The following is a 21815-nucleotide window of genomic DNA, read 5'->3' as shown; positions in this document are numbered from 1 at the left end:
GCAACTATCTTTCCCATAGAGTGATTCGTTACCCTTAAATATAATCCCAATTAGATATTAATCCTCAGTTATTCTTCACAACTGACCAAACCTCTCACTCATTGCGCGGCAGATTCAGACTGTATCATTGTTATTTTCACACACGACAAACATGTGACATGTTCCAGTTTTATTCTTATTCTATTTTATTCTTCAAAAAAAAAAAAAAAAAAAAAAAAAAAAAACGGTTTCTGACGGTTTTGATAAAAAACCGTTTCTATTTTTAGAAACCCCGGTTTTCGGTTTAACCGAAAAACCGTCCATCCCTATAACAAGCATAACAAAAAAAACGCTATAATGCCAATGTGCTGTGTGCCTGTCTGTGCCGCTGTTCAGAAAGTGGCACACTGACAGCGGACTGCGTGTGGGCAGGGGGCATCTCATTCATCCATACATTTGCCTCACTTCCCGGGGGAATTAAATAAAAAACCACACACTACCGTGTTCCCCAGGAACAGGAGAATCTAGCAAGTGTGGAACGGACACAGTGGGCCGTTCCGATCTCATGTGGCACACGGGTGAATGGACGCATGGAAACATGTGCTCCGTGTCTAACGTTATCTATCTAACGTTATTTGTTTTAAGGCTGATTTGTGCATGATGATGACAGTCCCGCATTTTGACATATTTCCATGTCGCATTTCCCCCCTTTGGTGGCATATGACGCCCGAAATGTTGTACTTGTTACCGCTCCTCTAATATCGGTGCAGACCAGCAGGGTAGGAGCACGGGTTGCTAGCCTACAGAACACCGCTGTTCTGTCATGAACTGGCCTGATAACGAAGCACTGTTCCTTTTTATTTGACGACTTGTTTGATCGATTGACAGCGAAAAAAACTTAAGTTGTGAACGAATCGCGAGCGTCCGCGCTTTTACTACGATGCTACTGATGACGTATCAGGGTCTTGTTCCCCGTTTCATAGGGGAACATTTTCTTTCTTTTTTTTTTAAAGTTGTTTTTTCTGAGTGGGGCAGTCCCACTCATATTTTTCGTTTTAATGACAGATATAGTATAGGTTATGACAGGAAGGATGGGTGAGAGAGAAGGGATGACATGCAGGATATGTCCGCGGCCGGAATCGAACCTGGAGCCCTGCGGTACATGGTCAGCGCTTAACCCGCTACGCCACCTAAGCACCCCAGGGGAAAATGTTCAACCACTAACCCCTTGTAACTCCGTCTGACTCTCAGGCTTGGCTCCAAAGCGAGTGGCACACTCCAAAACGAGCCATAGTAGGGTGTAGCGGAAAGGGAAATGGGATTGTTGGGCCTTTATATATCTGGGTGTGCAGGGAGGCGGCAGCCCTATATGTTCCCAGATGGGATTAGAGGCCTTTCACAGGGTCCGGGGCGTGAACAGAATCGTGCCGGGCGAGCCTTTGTTTTCCTCCCCCTAAAGGGCTGCACCGGCTCCGACACCTCGCGTGCTGTGGTCGTTTAGTGGTATTGGAACACTGATCTTTGACCTGTAGCTGTGCTGGACCAACACCGCCCTCCCCCCCGCCACCCCCTCCCCCGTCCAACACAGCACATGCTGTGGATCAAGTGAGAGGCCTGGTGGTGGGCTAGTGGAGCCAGGGTGGGGCTCAGCAGACACACGTGGATGAGAGGGGAGAAACTAACATAGCAGGAGAGGGCCTCCAAAACAGCTGGATGGTTGGTGTGTGTGTGTGTGTATGCGTGGATGTGTGTGTGCGCGTGAGTGTTTCAGAGTGTGTGTGTGTGTGTGTGTGTGTATGCATGTGTATGTGTGTGTATGTGTGGGGGTGTGTGTGTCTGTGTCTGTGTCTGTGCGTGTGTCTGTGCGTGTGTCTGTGCGTGTGTCTGTGCGTGTGTGTGTGCGTGTGTGTGTGCGTATGTGTGTGTGTGCGTGTGTGTGTTGGCCCCCCCCTCCACTTCAACAACATCTGCGCAGGCTTAACGCCTGCTGAACCCGACCCTCGGAGCTCTCCATCACCCAGAGTGCACTGCAGTGATGACGTCACACACCACTCCAAATTTAATTATAATTATTGATAACGCGATCGAGCTCCACGCCGTTCAAACTAAGATTGCTGAGGACTAGAACTCTGAAAGTGTCTGCTTAATGGCGTCTATGACTGTGGGCGCGTTCGTAAAATATATGAAATCCGATCGGCGCTCATGGAATGCCTCTCGTCCAATCAATTACTTGGTCGCTCTACGACGTTGAACGCAGTGCAGTGTGCGCTCCGGCGCTCTCAGGGCGAATTTACGAACGCACCCTGTATATAATTGACTAGAGATGCTCCAGAGATAGTGATAGGTGTAGCTGGGGTAGTGGTGAGGTACCTAGGGGTAGTGGTGGGGTAACTAGGGGTAGTGGTGGGGTAACTAGGGGTAGTGGTGGGGTACCCAGGGGTAGTGGTGGGGTACCTAGGGGTAGTGGTGGGGTAACTAGGGGTAGTGGTGGGGTAACTAGGGGTAGTGGGGGCCTAGTGGATAGTGAGTTAGACTGGTGATCACAAGGTCATGAGTTCAAATCCCACTTGGGGAACACCACCACTAGTGTGGCCTTGAGTAAGGCACTTAGCCCTCAGTTACTCCAGGGAGACTGTCCCTGCAATTTCTAATTGTCAGTCGCTTTGGATAAAAGTGTCTGCTAAAGGGTTCAAATGTAAAATGTAGGGGCGCTTAGCGGCGTACCACATAATCGCTAGGCCCCTGGTTCGATTCCGGCCATCGACATATCCTGCCATATTATGTCATCCCTCCTTTCTGTCATTCTCTCCTGTCTATATCCCAATACAGCAGAAATGCCCTAAAAACATATATTAAAAAAAACATACAAATGTAAAATGTAAAATGTAAAATTCTTACCTGAAGGACTCCGGAGAAGTCTGAATTCACCGGCCCCTCCGTGAACTGTGGCGGGGCGGAGCCGTTCATAGAGACCTGCGGGACACAAACGGACGTTAGCACCAATGCTAGGACACCATCAGAAGTCTACCTGAGAGAGGTTAGCGCACTGATCTCGACTTCCACACACAACACCAGACATTCACACTTCAAACACGGACGCAACCCTCTCATTAGCACCAAAGCTAAGGATCAATTAGAAGTCTACCTGAAAGACATTAGCGCATAACCCACTTAACGGACGCCCCCTCTCATTAGCACCAATGTTAAGGATCTACCTGAAAAACATTATCGCCCAGACCAGAGCATACCTGACCACACCACACATACACACCTCAAATTTGTCACAATATGTGATTGCAGTGTGGCAGTGTGTGTGTGTGTGTGTGTGTGTGTGTGTGTGTGTGTGTGTGTGTGTGTGTGTGTGTGTGTGTGTGTGGCGTGTGTCTGGCTGTGTCTGTGTGTGTGTGTGTGTGTGTGTGTGTGTGTGTGTGTGTGTGTGTGTGTGCGTGCGTGTGTATGCATCTGGTTGTGTGTGTGTGTGTGTGTGTGCGTGTGCGTGTGCGTGTGCGTGGCTGTGTGTGTGTGTGTGTGTGTGTGCGTGCGTGTGTATGCGTCTGGTTGCGTGTGTGTGTGTGTGTGTGTATGCGTCTGGTTGTCTCTCTGTGTGTGTGTGTGTGTGTGTGTGTGTGTTGTGGTCAGGCCACCTGGAACACGTGCGTGCAGGTATTATATTTCATAGTGACGCTCTGGCCAGCCATGCATTGACGCGGTCACCAAGTTCACCTGCTGAAGTTGGTGAACTTGAGTAGAGGCCTGCACAGCTGATTGTTACGTAACCAGAGGATTAACACTAGCAGGGGGGTAGTTTCCGATTGGGACCTGATAGCCAATCGAATGCAGCACGTGTGCACGGATAGACGCTAGCGACTAGCGACTATCTCCACAGGATCTGTGACTGACCGTGTGTACACCAGGGGAGGCTGGTGGAGGTAGAAGGAGATCAGAGGATGGGGGGGGAATCCATTGTAGAACGGAATGAGCGTGTGCATGTTCGGTAGCATTCTTCAATCTGGAAGAGCCTGCCCTCCGGTTTCTACCCTCCACCACCACCACCAACCTCCCCTGGAGTATACATTACAACCACTAGAGAAGGAGGTGCACTACGGAAAAACAACAACAACAACATTTCTATGCTTTCTATAAGGCAGAAGAAGAATGGGGAGGAGGGTGCAGAGGTAAAGGTTGAGGTCAGGAGAACAAGGGGATAATGATGTCACTTGCTTTTCTCTCTCTCTCTCTCTCTCTCTCTCTCTCTCTCTCTCTCTCTCCCTCTCCCTCCCCCTCCCCCTCTCCCTCTCTCCCTCTCTCTCCCTCTCTCTCCCTCTCTCTCTCTCTCTCTCCCTCCCTCCCTCCCTCGGGTCCCAGAGGGCACACAGACCTGAGGCTGTAGGAGAGAGACAGAGGAGTCTGACATCCACGGCTCTATTCCTTTCTATTCTGGGGACGATACCTGAGACTAAACTAGACTTTGTTTTCTTCTTCTGAAGTTACTGCTACTCTAAATTGAGGACCAGCCACCTTTATAAGTAACATCCATCTTTGTCGGTAACACCCAGCACGTTGAGCTGCATTCTCATGTATGAAAGGTGCTATATAAATAAAGATTATTATTATTAGTAGTAGTAGTAGTATTATATTAACATTAAGAGAAGTCTAAGGCATTCTTTCTGACAATGGGCACTATTGACAAGGCCTGAAACCACAGACACAGTCATATCAGCATGTCACCTTCCAGCATGTCACCACCTTCCCCCCCCCCCCCCCTGGAACACTCTCCCAAACAACGCTCTCCTCCTTCGAACGATTCCTCAAAACCCATTTTTTGGAAACTTGCTTTACCTTTTAATTATTGTTGTTTTTCCACTGACTGAGCTTCTGTTTGACTTTGTATGCCTCTATTCATGTTCTCTCCATTAGGGGTGGGCATCGACGATCGATAATTGATCGATAAGGATCTTGGTCGATCACAAAATAAAACATTTGGTCGATCACAAAAAAAAAAAAAAAATAGAATGCAGTCTCTTTGAGTACTGAGAGAAGCGCTATATAATAATGACACATTAGCATGTATTCTGTATCATAATCAGTCTCCACTCATCTCTGACAGTGAAACCGGGTTCTTCTAAGGCTGGTGGGCTACTGTCCTGGGCCTGGATGGGGATGAAGGAACAAAGCTAACTGCAGAATCTGCCACGTTATGGATTTATAATAGCTGCAAACTATCTTCTCTGCTGCCTGAAACCTTTCTTTTCTTCTTCAAAGTCAAACTGAAATCTCTCTCGGCTGTTTGTCAGGGAGGCAGACAACTCCCTCAAGACCTGCAGCAGATGCCAAGCAAATAGCAGCTTGGCAGCGACTGATCTCGATGAGTACAGACTTACACACACACACGCACACACACAGGACACACACTAGGGCTGGGTTCAAAAAATCGATTTCCCGATTCTGAATCGATCTTCATTAAATGAGCGATTTATCGATTCATAAGTCCCGAGATCGATCTTTCATTTTTTTTTTTTTTTTTTTTTTAATATATAAACCCCTCAAAAAACGTTCGGAAACGCTTTTTTTGTTGATTATTATCGGTAGGCTATGTTTGTAGCCCCTTTATTTACATCGGCTGCAGTAAAGCACGTTAAAAAACACTTTTTGTAGTTGCAAAATGTTGGTCAATGATGTTCATATGTTCCAATAAAATGTGTTCCAATAAAAAGTACATTCATGTAACTGCTTTGGAGTCAATTCATTGATATGTTTAACAATGCTACATGTTATAGGGTTCCTTGAACCATTTATAGCATTAATTCTGAGAATCTCTTTCATATTCAAGCAAAAAATGTATATTTTAACTAGATCGAATCGGAATCGAATCGAATCGAATCGAATCGTGAATCGAATCGAATCGTGAGCTCACTGAGCTGGTGAATCGGAATCGAATCGTTTTGGGAAATCAGTGGCGATACCCAGCCCTAACACACACACACACACACACACACACACGACACACACACACACGACACACACACACACGACACACCTGAGCAACTCAAGACCGCCCGCCCAGACTCAGCAACATTTCATAATAGAATTACATCTTAAACAAAGCAAGCCCAAAAGTGAGCGGGTGACGTCCATGTAGCAGGGACAGAAATGGAGTGGCTCAATGGCAGACAAATAATTTGTGACGAGTCTGCACTCACAGAGAGGCCAATTTACCAATTACCTGAGAGCTCAAGACTCAAGCGTTACGTCAACCAACGTTGCCTTACCAAGCACACCAACTTTTGTTTACTGTTTTGATAGTCGTATAGGCTACAGTGTGCCCCGTTTTTTCTCAAATTTAAGCATCTAGGATTGCTTACACTTTAGGCATGATGATCGTCAGCAGTGTTTCCCCTAGGTTTGCTGCCTTGGGGGGGTGGCATGGACCGTGGCATGGACCCCCCCCCCCCCCCCAGGGGGTAAGACCCTGCCTCATACCAGCGTCATGTCCAGGGGTGTACTTGTACATTAAGCCGCCTCACGCTACGGAAACAGGAGATAGGCTCCTGCCCTATGGGCCATTAGGCTCCTTACTTATGTGGTCTTGACTATAGGGTTGGGTACCGTTTGGGTTTTATCCGGTACCGGTACCTAACCGATACTTTAAAAACGGTACCGGTACCAAAACGGTACTTAATTCGGTACTTTTGATTTTTTTTAAATGACATATATATATAATAATAACACGGTCGACAACATTAAACAGCTTTTCACTTTTTTATTGCTGAGGCACAATATATATTAGTTAAATATACACTCAAGTTAAAATAAATGAAAATAAAACTCCTGAGCCTTGGGGACTCCATTAAGCTGGGGGTGCCTATCGTTGGTACTGATGTCGAATACGAGTACACACTTGTTCGGCAGCCCCTCAAGGACATCAGAATATTCTTAAAAAAGGGATCTAGTGAAGAGGCCTGCATACATAGCCCCCAGAACCAAGAAGACCAAGAGGAAATATAACTCTGATAAACTGGAGCCCTCCACCTCGTCAAAATCCAAACTATGTTGCCGCTCAGCTACTAGGGCTGTTACGATTATTCGACGTCGTCGACGTCACCGACTACGTCAATACGTCGGTTAGCGTAATATGCGTCGGTTAGTCGCAAATAAAAAAAATGGCGTTTTTTTTTTTTTTTTTTTAAACCTTTATTTTACCAGGCGAGACAATTAAGTGTATGAGTGAAAATGGATAGCTACTAGCTAATGTTACACAAGCAATGTAGCTCACCACAGTTCGTATGTCTTGTCTTCTGGTGTTAGTAACGTTAGCTATGTAGCTGGCTAGCTACGGTAGCCTATTGTCATTGTGGTGCGAGCACCTACTGTACGTTATCTAGCTCGTAGCTCGCATGCTACGTTAGCATCAATTTAACTAATCATAACATAGCAGCGAGAGTAACGTTAGCTAGCTATGTGTTGTGGTGATGGACAGACTTCTAAATGGCCATGCTGGCATTCAAGTTGGCTAAACATAGCAGTGAGGTGGAGACAAAAAGTTTTTTTTTTTTTTTTTTTTTTTGCAGTACAAAAATTATCGTTAGACTTATCGATAAATTAGTCGTTAGACTAATCGAATAATCGATAAAATAATCGCTAGATTAATCGTTAGAAAAATAGTCGTTTGGGACAGCACTATCAGCTACTACTACTCCCCTCCCCCTCTCTGGTCCATGATGACATGACGATTGATTTTTCAGACACAGTAGTAGGATAAGGACAGTACCCGAATATCAGGAGATCCCCGATCATGTTGTCCACCTCGCAGAGACGCAGCCACACATCTGCACTACGTCATCAACAGACACGTCGAATCCTGGAGTGCACTGTCCAATCAAAGGCTTGCGTTCGTAAACTCGCTCTGAGAGCGTCGCAGCGCACACTGGGCTCGACGTCATAAGGGGAGCAAGTCATTTGATTGGACAGAAGGCATTCCACGAGTGGTGATCAGAATTCCAGAACGAGTTTACGGAACGCACCCATAAGTCGAGCGTCGCGTTACGCCAACCCGCTAGCGGAAGTTGCTATTAGCAACCTTCTCGTTATCCTTCCGTACTCGCTGCTTTCACTGAGTGGAAATTTAACAGGCGATGTGACGTCACGAGTCACCAGTTGACACCGGACACCAGGGGGCGAGATAGAAAAGTACCGAAATGAGGTACCGAAATCTCCTTTGCGATTCGGTACGGGTACATACCGAATGTAAAGTAACCGGTACCTACCGGTACCGATTTTCGGTACCCAACCCTACTTGACTACCTGTCCACTTTCTCACCTGGTTCTTGCTCTCTCTCTCTCTCTGGTGTGCTGACACCATCCTGCTCTCTCTCCTTCTCTCCCTCTCTATCCTCCTCTCTCCCTTTTGCTGTCAACCGAATGGTAAACAAAACAGCCAGAGTATTTATAATCTAATAAGAGGCATAAATTGATCCATATCAATTTATAACATAATTATAATTGAATATTGGATTGCTGTGGGCAATCCAGTCAGATAATGTCATTTTGACTTTACTCTCTCACCTGAAAAAAAATCGTATGTCCAACTATAAAAAACAGACATTTCCAATGCTTCAATCAACTGTCCATGTACTGTAAATATGCCATTATGGTATTACCATGAAGCCCAACTCTAGCAGAATAAGAAAGATAGTATATTGACTTTAAGTAAAATAATAAAGTGCCTCCAGTTAGCTCTTTAGCTGGCAAGTGTGCAAGGAGACTAGCTCATCTCATCATCTCTGAGCTAGCTAGCTTGCTAGTTCTTTGCCACTATTTACACTATGGTACTATAGTCAGACACTTTCTAGTCACGATAATAACGACCAATTTTAACCAACTTTCTCTGTCAGAACACTCAGCAATTATATTTGCTAACGTTTCAACTTGCTTACTTTCAATCTGCAGACATCACAGCCGGCAAAAACTCTCGCGTCTCGCGCGCACACTTGCGCAAAATCTTGTATTATTCTCCAGCGCTGGCACAGCGTGAAGTGTGGAGATAGGTCTGGCTATGCGAGACTACGGCGGACTAACGTTACCAACGAATCGGGTTGGGTGCGTTTAAAAAACACAGATATTTTAGCCTGCTTGTCAGATGTTTGGTGTCTACGTCCGTAATAATTCCTCTTTCTTGGGGGGGCGGGGGGTTCCGTTGGGAGGGCGGCCCGCCCCCCCAAGGCAATGGTAGGGGAAACACTGGTCAGGAATAATTAGCCTACACTTATGGATTTGTTTGGACCAATTGTCTCATCCTCATCATCATCATCATCATCATCATATGAGAAAGTCCTACATTCCATAATGTTGCAGGACGTTGACTTTAGCTATGTGACGCTAGCTGCCTATGTGACATTAGCTGTCTATGTGACGCTAGCTGCCTATGTGACGCTAGCTGTCTATGTGATGTTAGCTGCCTATGTGACGCTAGCTGTCTATGTGACATTAGCTGCCTATGTGACGTTAGCTGTCTATGTGACGCTAGCTGTCTATGTGACATTAGCTGCCTATGTGACGCTAGCTGTCTATGTGACATTAGCTGTCTATGTGACATTAGCTGTCTATGTGACGTTAGCTGTCTATGTGACATTAGCTGTCTATGTGACGCTAGCTGTCTATGTGACGTTAGCTGTCTATGTGACATAAGCTGTCTATGTGACATAAGCTGTCTATGTGACATTAGCTGCCTATGTGACGCTAGCTGTCTATGTGACATTAGCTGTCTATGTGACGTTAGCTGTCTATGTGACGCTAGCTGCCTACGTGACGTTAGCTGTCTATGTGACGTTAGCTGTCTATGTGACGTTAGCTGTCTATGTGACGTTAGCTGTCTATGTGACATTAGCTGTCTATGTGACGCTAGCTGTCTATGTGACATTAGCTGCCTATGTGACATTAGCTGCCTATGTGACGCTAGCTGTCTATGTGACATTAGCTGTCTATGTGACATTAGCTGCCTATGTGACGCTAGCTGTCTATGTGACGCTAGCTGTCTAATAATTTTAATTAATAATTTTGCCATTTAGCAGACGCTTTTAATCCAAAGCGACTTACAATTACGAATTACAGGGACATTCCCCCTGGAGTAACTGAGGGCTAAGTGCCTTACTCAAGGGCACACTAGTAGTGGTGTGGTTTCAGGCGGGATTTGAACTCACAACCTTCCGATCACAAGTCCAACTCACTATCCACTAGACCACCACTACCCCTGATTTTCGAATCTATGTGACGCTAGCTGCCTATGTGACGTTAGCTGTCTCACAAACGTGAGAAAGGAAGACTCACCAGGCCAACTGACATGCAAATTATGTAACGCTGAGATGTCCGCTTGGCTATTGGTAGCTAGATTGCAGGGTGGTGGTGGTGGTGGTGGTGGTGGGGTAATTACAGGTGGCTGTGTGTCAGTGGAGGCTGGTGGAGGTAGAAATCGGACGACAGGCTTGTTGTAATGCATGGACCTGAAACTGTGAGGAATGGTCCAATTCCTCATTTCGTTCCATGCATTAACACAAGCCCGTCCTCCGATTTCTACCTCCACCAGCCTCCCCTGTTGTGAGGGGTACATAGCAGTTAATTCTTGTGTCTGCCAGCGGCATGACAGGGCCAGCCCACTGGCCGATTAAACCATCAGTTCAGTGTAAACATTCACTATACTTAGCAAGCTGATCCGATGACACCCAATGAGGTAGTCGACTCTCAAACTGTCAACTTCCTGTGTGTACACACTAACGTGTAATGGGGCCAGATTACTGCTACAATAAATGCATAATGTCAACACCATCAGGCTAAGGGACTGACTACCCAAAGCACTGCGCATATTTTAGCACGATTGACTGTATTATATGATCATTTATATGGATTAGGCCTTTAGTCGGTAGCCTTGACAGCTGTGTCTGACAGTTTGGGGGCATCAACAACAGTTTAGCATCCGATGCTGGTAGTAGTGCAAGACGACTGTGACTGCTTAGGTTGGTTCGTTTAGCCAGCTAGAAAGCTTAGTTAGTGGGACATTGACAGATGACAGATGTCACACAAACGCAACTGAATAGTTGTAGTTAGATATATATTAGCTTAAGAGTTTCACTAGACAATCGAAATCGGAAGATGAGGAGAGGAGAGGAGAGAGGCGATGAGGGCTTGCAGACAGACATCAGACCTGCTGCTACTACAAAAAATGTGTGGCTGTCAAACGCTGCTGTCAACATTGCGGTTTTAGGGGTTTTAGCAGCCGGATCAACAACACCATTGGTGTCAGCCGTGTGACACACGTTGCTCGTCTCGACGTTGAGCGAGTCTGGGGGGATTAGTAAAAAGGTGTAGTAAACAGTCAGGTTAACATGTTATCCAGGGGTGGAGTTGGTTGGATTGGGGCTAACCCAAACCAGGCTAACAAGCTGCTACTACCCTCAAAGAATGTCGAGGCCTCAACTTGTCTGTGTCGTTGGTGTGTAAAACCTAAAAGCTAAAACCGCCATCTCAACAGGAGATAGAACCTTATCATTCTAAACGTCACAATGGAGATAGAGAACCTTATCATTCTAAACGTCACAACAGGAGATAGAACCTTATCATTCACGTCACAATGGAGATAGAGAACCTTATCATTCTAAACGTCACAATGGGAGATAGAACCTTATCATTCACGTCACAATGGAGATAGAACCTTATCATTCTAAACGTCACAACAGGAGATAGAACCTTATCATTCTAACGTCACAGGAGATAGAACCTTATCATTCTAACGTCACAACAGGAGATAGAACCTTATTATCATGCTAACGTCTGTCCTCACCTCTCCGTTCAGGCCCAGGGTGATGGAGCCCCCCAGGTTCCCCCCACTCCCTCCTCCTCCAGGAACTCCTTTCCCATGAAGGAAGCTCAGGAGATCAGAGGCAGAGGGTGTCCGGGCCATGCCCGTGGTGGCTGACCCAGGCTGGGAGACACCCAGGGCCGAGGCCTGGCCTGAGACCCCGGCCTTGCCTTGGTTGACCAGCCCGCTGCCAGTGCTGCTGCCACCGCCCCGCTTGTTCTTCCTGCGCTTAGCTCCTCGCTTAGCATCGGTGGGACTCATTTTAGAGTCCGTTTTTCCCCACGGAAATGTCTCCAGTGCCGTCCCCAGTAGTGGCAGGGGTCTCAGGTGGGAATGTCCCGTATGTCTGGTATAAATAGAGGATATTAGGTGTTTTTTTAAAGACTCTCCTAGTTGCGACTGACTGCCACCCCAGGATTCCTCCGAGGGCTAACAGACTTGAGATTCCAATATGGCCGCTCGCGAGCGCGCGCTTGCGTTCCAGCGCAACAGAACGTGCACGAGGTTTTTCCAGGGGGCTTATGGGATATGGAGTTTGGAGTTGGAGTTTTTTTTTTCTCTCCCCTACTGAAATGACATAAATGATATGAAGATAACTAATAACTGTAAGATAACACAGAGAATGTAATTGGAGTCATTGCTATGAATGCTCGAATGAAATAAGACGTGTTATTAGAGTCTAAGTAATTAAATCTGTAGGAAGGACATTGGTACCTTGTCAAACCTTACAGGGGCCACTGCTGTATGCCAACACAGAGCATACACTCATTTCATTTAATTTCAAACCTTTATTTAACCTTTATTTTACTCATATATTATATTCTTTGTTGTTGCCGTGCGTGGACTACATTTGTCATTGCGTGAAGATTCCCACATTCTTCTAACATTTTCTCTTTTTTATATCCTTTGCATTGGATATTTCTCCATTAGATATTTCTCTTTTTAAGCATTGAAAAAGAAAGAAAATGCAATATATCAGTATATACACATATCTGCAACTTAGAAACTTGCTCTCTAAGTCTCTCTAGGTGTGCAGCTATCAAACCCAGTTGAGTAGAGTCAAATAAAAAAGCATTTTAGGGACAGTCGATGTTCCTTGCTATTGCCAATTGGTATCTAAAAGTGACCATTGCACCTGCCTTACAGGAGAACACATCTAATAGGCCAAGGCGTTATTCCCAAAGAGACTCAAGCACAAACCAAAGCAAAACATGAACAAGAAACGTGGCATTGTCCAGATAAAGACACAATGACCTTTGAGGGCCATTGATTTTGTGTGTGTTGACCCTCAAAGGTCATAGACATAGTATATTTAATATTATGGGCCATTGGTGTCTGAAGCAATATTAAAGTGGGTGGGACATGTCCCACCCTGATATAATGGCTGCGACACCCATGATATGGACCTACAGTGAATACAAATATGAGATTAAACATTCAAATATAATGTCAACAATACAGAAAAAACGGTGTTACTTTTCATGGGGGGGGGGGGGGCAAAGATCACGCACGGTGCCCACAGTCACCACCAGCCCTGTATGGAGGAGGGTGTATGGAGGAGGGTGTATGGAGGAGGAGGTGTATGGAGGAGGAGGGTGTATGGAGGAGGAGGTGTATGGAGGAGGGTGTAATACTCGGATAGGACGGTAGGGGGAGAAGTGTGCCGCTGAAGTGTACACACACACACACACACACACACACACACTCGCTGACGGGGACACGTCCCTTTCCGGGTCTGAGCGACTTCATTGAGCCCAGGTTCTGTGTCTAGGGACCCAATGGGCGCCGGATTAGATTGTGGACATTCAGTTTAAACTAAGCTATTTTACATTCAAGAACAACGCAAGTGGGACAGTTTGCACCGAGGGAAACGGAGAGACAAAAGATTTTGACCAACAACAGCTTTACAGGTAAACTTTTAGCCAGACCATCATCTGCGCATATTATTGGGAGTTTGGTGACAGCAGCTTTCTGCGCTGTGCTTATACGGGTGGACTGCGTTCGTGAATTCGCTCTGAGAGCGCTGGAGCGCACCCTGGGGTTCGACGTCATAAAGGGACCAGGTCATTTGATTGGACAAGAGGCGTTCCATGGGCGCTGATCAGATTTCCAGAGCGAACTTACGAACGCAGCCAGGGTGTGTTAGCCAGCTAGGCGGCTAACCTCAGCGCTAGCGGTGGTGGCTGGAAAATAAGTTCGCTTTCGTGTTTAGCTTAGCTGCCATGGTGAGTGTAAAGATAACTAACCTAACCCAACCCTGGCCTTGCGCAAGTTGTCGCTTTTGTCAACTGTCAGAATAGTCTTCTAAGGTCTGCGTTCGTAAATTCGCTCTGGAAAATCTGATCAGCACTCGTGGAATGCCCCTCGTCCAATCAAATTACTTGGTCCCTTTATGACGTTGGACCCAGTGTGCGCTCCGGCGCTCTCAGAGCGAATTTACGAACGCAGCCCTAGGTCGAAACGTTATTTTAATATATTTTTATTTTTAAAAAACACTGGAAGTCACATTAGTTGGGTTAGGGGTTGCTGTTTCATTATCCAGAATGACAAGTTGCTACTTTTAATTTATTATTTTGCAAAAATTATCAGTTTTGAAGTCTTATCATCAGGGTTTTCCATCGATGAAAAGTTCTATTGATCAGACAGTCAGCAATACGTGACGTTAGAATCATAAGGTTCTATCTCCATTTTTGGTCAAAATTGAGTTTTTTACATAATCTGATCCATTAGGTGTTTATTAATGCCTGTGTGGTGTTATTTTTAAAATGTTGACATTTTTTTGTTAGTAATTAATAAAATACAAAGGTTCCATCTCACAAAACATAATGGAATGTAAAAACTTTGACGCTCAATATCTCTGAACTGCCCTAAACGGAGATAGAACCTTATCATTCTAAACAGAGATAGAACCTTATCATTCTAAACTCACGAACTGTCATTAGCAAGGACTAACGAACTTTCTCTGTCATAATACTACTAATAATAACAACATCATAATAATAATAACCTATATTTGTATTGCACTTTTCCTGCAAACGTTGCAGTAAGGCTTTGGGCTCACTACCGTTGACGTGTCCAGTTATGACATTTAGCCCAATGTTGCCTTGGTTATCCTTAAAGCAACAGTGGGACAATTGTTAACCTACATTTAAATTTTTGGTATTTATCATACGCCTTACAAGACACAGACACACACATATATATATATATATATACGTATATATATATATATCTCTTCAGGGTAGACTGAGGTAGGGGGCACTTGGTCCCTTCCACTTGTTTTACGTCCTTGGTTATGGACAATTGTTGCAGTGACTTAGTCACGTGTGAAAGCTGAATCATGCAGGAAATGGGGAAAGTAAGGTCAAGATCAGATGTCAGTGTGTTGCATGCCTTTGTTTGCGTGCATGGCAACAGCAGGAATGGTGCCTTGGAGGAATCTCATGCAGCCAACTGTTGCTGAGCAGAGGGGAGATTCAGAGCAATGATGATGTCATTCAGAAGAAGGAGTCTCTGCACATTCAGGATCGATGCAACGTTTCGATTTATCGATCTAAGACTCAGGCCATGTAGCCTAAAGTGTGTCAATGCAATCTTTCGAAAAAAGAAAGAAAGAAAGAAAGTCAGATGACCTGAAATACCTCGGCCACAACCAACTCCCACCGGAAGCCACGTCAAGCCACGAACAATATTTCAAATTGTTAGTTGCAACTGTCAGCTTGTCAGAGCTAAACCTCTGTTCATCTATCTACACTACAGCAAGCAAGCAAGCAAGGTCGCCTGACCTCTCCAGTAACGTCAATCAAGTTTTTCTTGATATTTCTCCTCCTTCCACTATCAGTTTCCCCATGGGCCAAGGTCCCGGCAGCACAGAGTAATCATTGTGCTGCTGTGTGGGGTGTGCTGCCCACGAGCAGGGCTGGCTGTCCAAACTCATTTGTCAATGTGCTGTTGTGTGCAATAATGTGCATTGACATTTTATCTCTCTGGGGAGTGAGCGCCCAACCCAGGGCTCCTGTGCAGCTCCACGTCACCCCACCGCATACAGAGCAGCCAGTCGTATAGTTGCATTTCAAGTTTGTTGGCCTGTGTGCATTCGTCTCAGTGATAGTCAGCCTATCTATCTATCTATCTATCTATCTAAACACACACACACAGGGACCAGCTTACACAGACACGCTCTTGTTTGGATTGATTAACGTGTGTATTTTGTATGTTATTGTGTTGTGTTGTGATCATTGTTTGTATTGTAAACAGGGCACGCCTGCAAAAGAGACCTCGTGAGATCCAGTGTCTCCCTCGATAACTTAAGGTTGAATTAAAAATTAAATTAACCAGCTCAGTGGCCTTGCGGTTAGAGTGTCCGCCCTGAGATTGTGAGGTCATGAGTTCGATCCCCGGCCGAGTCGTACCACCAAAGACTATAAACATGGTACCTGATGCCTCCCTGCTTGGCACTCAGCATTAAGGGTTGGATTGGGGGTAAGACCCTGCGACATACCAGCGTCATGTCCAGGGGGGGTACTTGTACATCAAGCTGCCTCACGCTACGGAAACAGGAGATCTTGTTGGCCTCTAGAATACCATGTAGACCTATAGTAGTGTCAGAATCAGAATTCAGAATCAGAATCACCTTTATTACATCACAATGTGGTACAAAAGAGTATATTAAAGTTAAGTAATAATAAAGTAATAAAGTGATGCTAGTAGTACTACAGTGTCACGTTGTGTTGACGTCCTGTCATCCTAACCTCGTAGCTTAATGAAAAAACATTGTGAGTCGTGCCCCCTCCCCAGCCAATCAATAACTTAACCGATCAATAAGTTGGACTGCGACAGCCTTCCTTCCAGGCTTGTTGACAGCAGCCTTTCATCCCCCCCCCCCGGCCCTTCCAGATCGATGCCTGTACACATGGTCAACACGCTGGTGGAAGCCAGAGCTGCAAATATTTTTTTTAAATATATATATATTAAACGTCCTGATTGACCCGATATTGCGTTGCCAGGCAATGTTGGTGGTGTAATGTTAACTGCCGCTCTTCCTTATAACAACACTCTGGTGGGACCTATTCATGCCCCCCCCCCCCCCCCTGTCTGTTTGTCTTTAGGCAACATGTCCGCAGGTAGTGTTGAGGCTGTGTCGCCAAGCAACCCAGACCAGGACCCCCGCCCGGAGTCTATGGAGGACTCTGAACTGGATTCTAAACAGGACTCTAAACAGGACTTTAAACCGGACTCGAAACCGGACTCTAAGCTGGCTCAGAATTCGGAGGATTCTCAAAGTGAGGGGGAGGAAGAGGAGGAAGAGGTGAGAGAGGGGGTGGAGGATGTTATCAGCTACGATAGCGCTGCTGACAACGTCATACACGAGATCCCTCTCGACGACGGAGTTGATGACGTTGAAAACGACAGCCGTGTTCCTGTAGAGGACGATGATGTGGAGCACAGCCATGGTGATGATGATGATGGAGCTCAGACACGGGGTGGTGATGACGCTCAGAGCCATAATCACAGAGATCCAGAGAGACCAAGCTCCAAGCCAGAGATCACAGGAGATGCTGGTGTTGTTGTTGAGCACGACGATGGTGATGATGATGATGATGATGATGATGTTGTTGTTGTTCCAAACAACACTACCACTGCTCCTCCTGACGCTTCCTCTGGCTACGCTGGGGCACACAGTGGAGATGACCACCGCTCTGAGACCGCCGTGACGGAGAACACACCGAAAGAAAACGATACCCAAAAGGAAAACGAAGAAGATTCTCACACTCAGCAGGCAGCAAAGGTGACATAATTTCTCTTCAACCCCCGCCCCCCCCCCCCGCAATCACACTTCAACACTACGCTCTTCTTTGAATCATTGCAGCGCTGTGTGATTCATCTTGCTTTGTTTTCTCCTCTCCCGAATCTATGCCTTTCGCTGTGGTGAGTGACCGACTCTAAACCCTTGTTAAAGATATCAAGGTAGAAGGTATAAATATGGTGGTGTGTAATTCAGATATAGTTTCTGAACTGAATGCAACATGCACTTTAAGTTAATAAAGCTCGAATCCAAATGTCTGGTTTAGATTTAGCCGTCATTGGGTTGCCCCTATTCCAGTGTAGGATGATGTCGAGTGGTTTATGCTATTACCGTGTAATAAGCACCGTTCCTTTTTCCACTTGTGTGGTAATAACACAAACCGCTCGGCTGCCTACCTGAATAGCCATGGTATGGTAACAACACACACTACAATGTTGTTACCATACACCTAGTACGCTGTTATCACAACGCTTATAGTTAACCCACATCTGTGGTTGTAGCCTGTGTTGTGAATAGCTGTCATAGCTTGATGACTTGGGACTTGCATACTAGTAGGAAGTAGTCCAGGGGAGGCTGGTGGAGGTAGAAATCGGAGGACGGGCTCATTGTAATGCATGGAACGAGGGGAAGGTGTCATATGCGTGTGTTTGATACCGTTCCATGCATTACAATCAGCCTGTCCTCTGATTTCTACCTCCACCAGCCTCCCCCATGGAGTAGTACGTTTCTGGTGGTGGTGGTGGTGGTGGTGGTGGTGGTGGTGGTGGTGGTGTACCTTTGCTTCCCTGTGCTCTGCGGGGCTCTTCCTGATAGGTTGTGCTGTACCGTGACCTGACAGTTAAACTGTTAGGCTGCTCATATGCTGGGATAACGGCCCACCAGGGAAGCTGGCGGAGGGAAAACATTTATTTCTACCTCCGTCAGCCTCCCCTGGTGTTCTACCTCCCCCAGCCTCCCCTGGTGTTCTACCTCCCCCAGCCTCCCCTGGTGTTCTACCTCCCCCAGCCTCCCCTGGTGTTCTACCTCCCCCAGCCTCCCCTGGTGTTCTACCTCCGTCAGCCTCCCCTGGTGTTCTACCTCCGTCAGCCACTAATGTGGCCTCCGCTGTCTGATTCCTCCACCATTGCATGCCCTCTCTCCCGCCTCATGCCCAAACAACATAAACGGACTAAAATCAACTAATCTTATGTTTACAGGTCGGACTAGATGTCCTGATGGCTACAGTACATGTCATACTATCCTAGAGAGAGATAGTGGTGGTCTAGTAGGGGATAGTGAGTTGGACTGGTGATCGGAAGGGTCACGAGTTCAAATCCCGCCTGAAACCACACTACCACTAGTGTGCCCTTGAGTGAGGCACTTAGGCCCTCAGTTACTCCAGGTCGCTCTGGATTAAAAGCGTGTGCTAAATGGCAAATTCAATTTAAATTCAATCCTCAACTTAGCTACTGCCTTTAGGCTTCGGGTCACACTGTTGGTCTTGTGTTTACAGGTGTATGTTGTGATGATGATGATGATGATGATGATGAAGATGAAGATGCCTGTGTTTAGTGTTTGCCCTCAGCCTAGCTACCACCAGGGTGCTGTTGTGTCCATGTAGGCCTGTTGGTGGCTTGTTGTTGTCATTGGTCTGGCATTGACGGGGCCGGGGGCCGGTGCGTGTGTGTGTGACTGATCTCAGCAGAGATAAGAGAGAGTGTGTGTGTGTGTGTGTGTGTGTGTGTATGTATGTGTGTGTGTGTGTGTATGTGTCCACGTTTGTGTGTGTGTGAGGGAATGTGTCGCTGTGTGTGTGTTTGCGGGTATATGTGTGTGTCGCTGTGTGTGTGTGTGTGTGTGTGTGTGTTTGAGTGTGAGGGAACATGTCGCTGTGTGTGTGTGTGTGTGTGTGTGTGTGTGTTTTTCGCGACAGACAGACAGCTTGATGGCTGCCGTGAGTGGTGAGATGAACGCGCTCAACATCTAAGCTCACATACACCCGTTGTAACTGCCATCGTTATTGCAGTGGGAATAGGATGCACTGGATGCTTTTGATACAATGTGCCTCGTTACCACACTAAGATTGGCTTTTAAACAAGCCCTGAACAGCGGGCGAGTCTACAAACAACGCCCGAACGTCTGCGACCCAAGCCCAACACCGGCCGGAGATGTTCCCGTAGACTTCAAGCAATATGTACGACCAATGACAGACTATGAGTGGACTAACTTCCAGAGAGATGAAAGAGCCTACAGGGGGACACTGGACACAAAACTGCTCCAATCCAACTTTGCTGTTACTCCCGGAGGCGCAGAGAAGTGGGGCAGACTAGTGTCAATCCTTATCAGCGCTTTTTTCCATCAAGGAATATTCTCCGCGACGCAAGGAAACGCGCGTCCATACGGATTCAAACTTCTGAAATATGTCGCCAGAATCCTGAAGAAATTCCCACCCTCTGTCGATTTCCCGGTGGACCTTACACCTGACTCGCTGACAGCTTGGATAGAAACGCAGCTTTGCTTCATCCGTGAGAGAATACAACCAGCGCTGCGGGCCTCCGGGACAGAGACACATCGACAACAACGGCAAGTATCCAGGAACAAGCTGGCATACCTCTGGCAACATCGCAAATCGAAGGCAATCAATATCATTTTGAATAGCAGCTGTTTTCCTGAAACCCCGCCCACTGTTAGTGATACAGCCAATGTGTATAACTACTATAAATCTAAGTGTCAAACTGTACCAAGCGCTGCCACTCCCCTGGCCACGCCCCCTTGGTACAACTTCATTGACAAAATAGAGCCAGGCTATTTCCCAGATACCCATGATTTCACAACAGAAGAGGTAGATGCAGTTCTAGCTTCTCTTCCCAATAACAAGGCTAGTGGATCTGACGGGGTCATCTATGAGACGCTGAGAGCTACCAGGCCCACGTCAACACAGACACTCACACATATCTTCAATGCCTGCCTGACCAATGAGAAGGTACCTGATTCATGGAAAGGGGCCCTCATCCATAGGATACCAAAAAAGGAAAATGTCCCTGATGATCCCTCCACTTGGCGTGACATTTCACTATTGCCCACCATATATAAAGTCTTTATGAAATGCTTACTCACCCGCATCTTACCCTGGCTGGTGGACACAGGGATTCTCTCCCCCCATCAGAAAGCATACATCAACAGACAGGGAATGAACGAACATGTGTTTTGCTTAAAAACCGGAATAGATGACTTCAAACATGAATCATCTAGATTCTACACAGTGTTTTTGGACTTCAGAGATGCGTTTGGTACACTCCCCCATGAGGTGATGCTAAAAGCATTAGAGGAAATACACCTGCCTCAGCCTTTTGTGAATATTGTATCCAGCGTGTACCAAGGCTCATTTCTCCAAGTTATCTGTGGGCAGCAGCTCACAGAGCCGATTGCACTGAAGGTGGGAATAAAAACTGGCTGTCCCTGGAGTGCCGTGAACTTCATCTTAGCACTCAACCAATGGATGAAGTGGATTTACCAGTGCGCTCCTCTGCATGTCCGATCCCCAAATCCTGTGCAGGGATACGCGGACGACGTGCAGGTGTCATCACGACAGGAGGATGTCATCACCAAAATGCTGGCACGCACTGATGAGTTCCTCCAATGGTCAGGGCTGGAGGTGAAGCAAGCCAAGTGTGCCGTACTCCATGAGCGCCGCAGTGGAGGCAACCGCTGGTATAAGGCCAAGAACGACAAGCCCCCCACCTTTCTTGTAATGGGCCAACCCATCAGGGTGTATTCCCGCAATGAGACCTACCCATACCTTGGCCACAGGTTTAACATCGCTGGCGAGTGGAGCGAGCAGGTCGAGGAGCTCACTACAGAGTTTCTCCATCGTCTCCACCTGATTGACTTGTCCCCCCTCCCCATCCTCATGAAGCTCCAGGCTGTGAGAGAGGTGGCTCTGGCCAAAATCCAACACCTCTTCGCCAATGTGCACATCCCTCTCAAAGCACTGAGAGAGATGACGAACAGAACTGTCCAGCTGGTCAGAAAGTGGGTGGGCCTCAACACACACTCCACACGGGGCATGATCTTTCTCCCATGTGGAGAGGGAGGGCTGGGAGTCCCCAATGTTGAGTGGGCCTACATAGCCACCAGGCTAGCCCACCTGCTCCATATGCTTAATAATGATGATGCCACCGTTAGAGAAATGGCCAGGGCCTC

The 21815-nt window shown here is 46.7% G+C and overlaps 2 protein-coding genes across 2 annotated transcripts in view; one reads left to right on the top strand and one right to left on the bottom strand.

Moving 5' to 3' along the window:
* fam193a (family with sequence similarity 193 member A) overlaps nucleotides 1–12088 on the bottom strand; it is a gene marked incomplete at its 5' end in the record, with an annotated part of 50380 nt that extends 38292 nt beyond the window's left edge. The window contains 2 exons of the mRNA XM_080534856.1: nucleotides 2878–2952; nucleotides 11810–12088. Of these exons, the coding sequence (XP_080390982.1) occupies nucleotides 2878–2952; nucleotides 11810–12088 (354 nt within the window). The remainder of the gene's footprint in view (nucleotides 1–2877; nucleotides 2953–11809) is intronic.
* Nucleotides 12089–13664: 1576 nt separating this feature from the next.
* The window catches only part of arfip1 (ADP-ribosylation factor interacting protein 1 (arfaptin 1)), a gene marked incomplete at its 3' end in the record, with an annotated part of 39705 nt that continues 31554 nt past the window's right edge, over nucleotides 13665–21815 (top strand). Inside the window, exon 1 of the mRNA XM_080533248.1 lies at nucleotides 13665–13737. The remainder of the gene's footprint in view (nucleotides 13738–21815) is intronic.

Source organism: Nansenia antarctica (genome assembly GCF_963989245.1).
Source record: "Nansenia antarctica genome assembly, chromosome: 6".
NCBI classification, from domain to species: Eukaryota; Metazoa; Chordata; class Actinopteri; order Argentiniformes; family Microstomatidae; genus Nansenia; species Nansenia antarctica.
The sequence above is the reverse complement of the archived record's forward strand: the minus strand, read 5'-3'. Positions and strand labels throughout refer to the sequence as shown.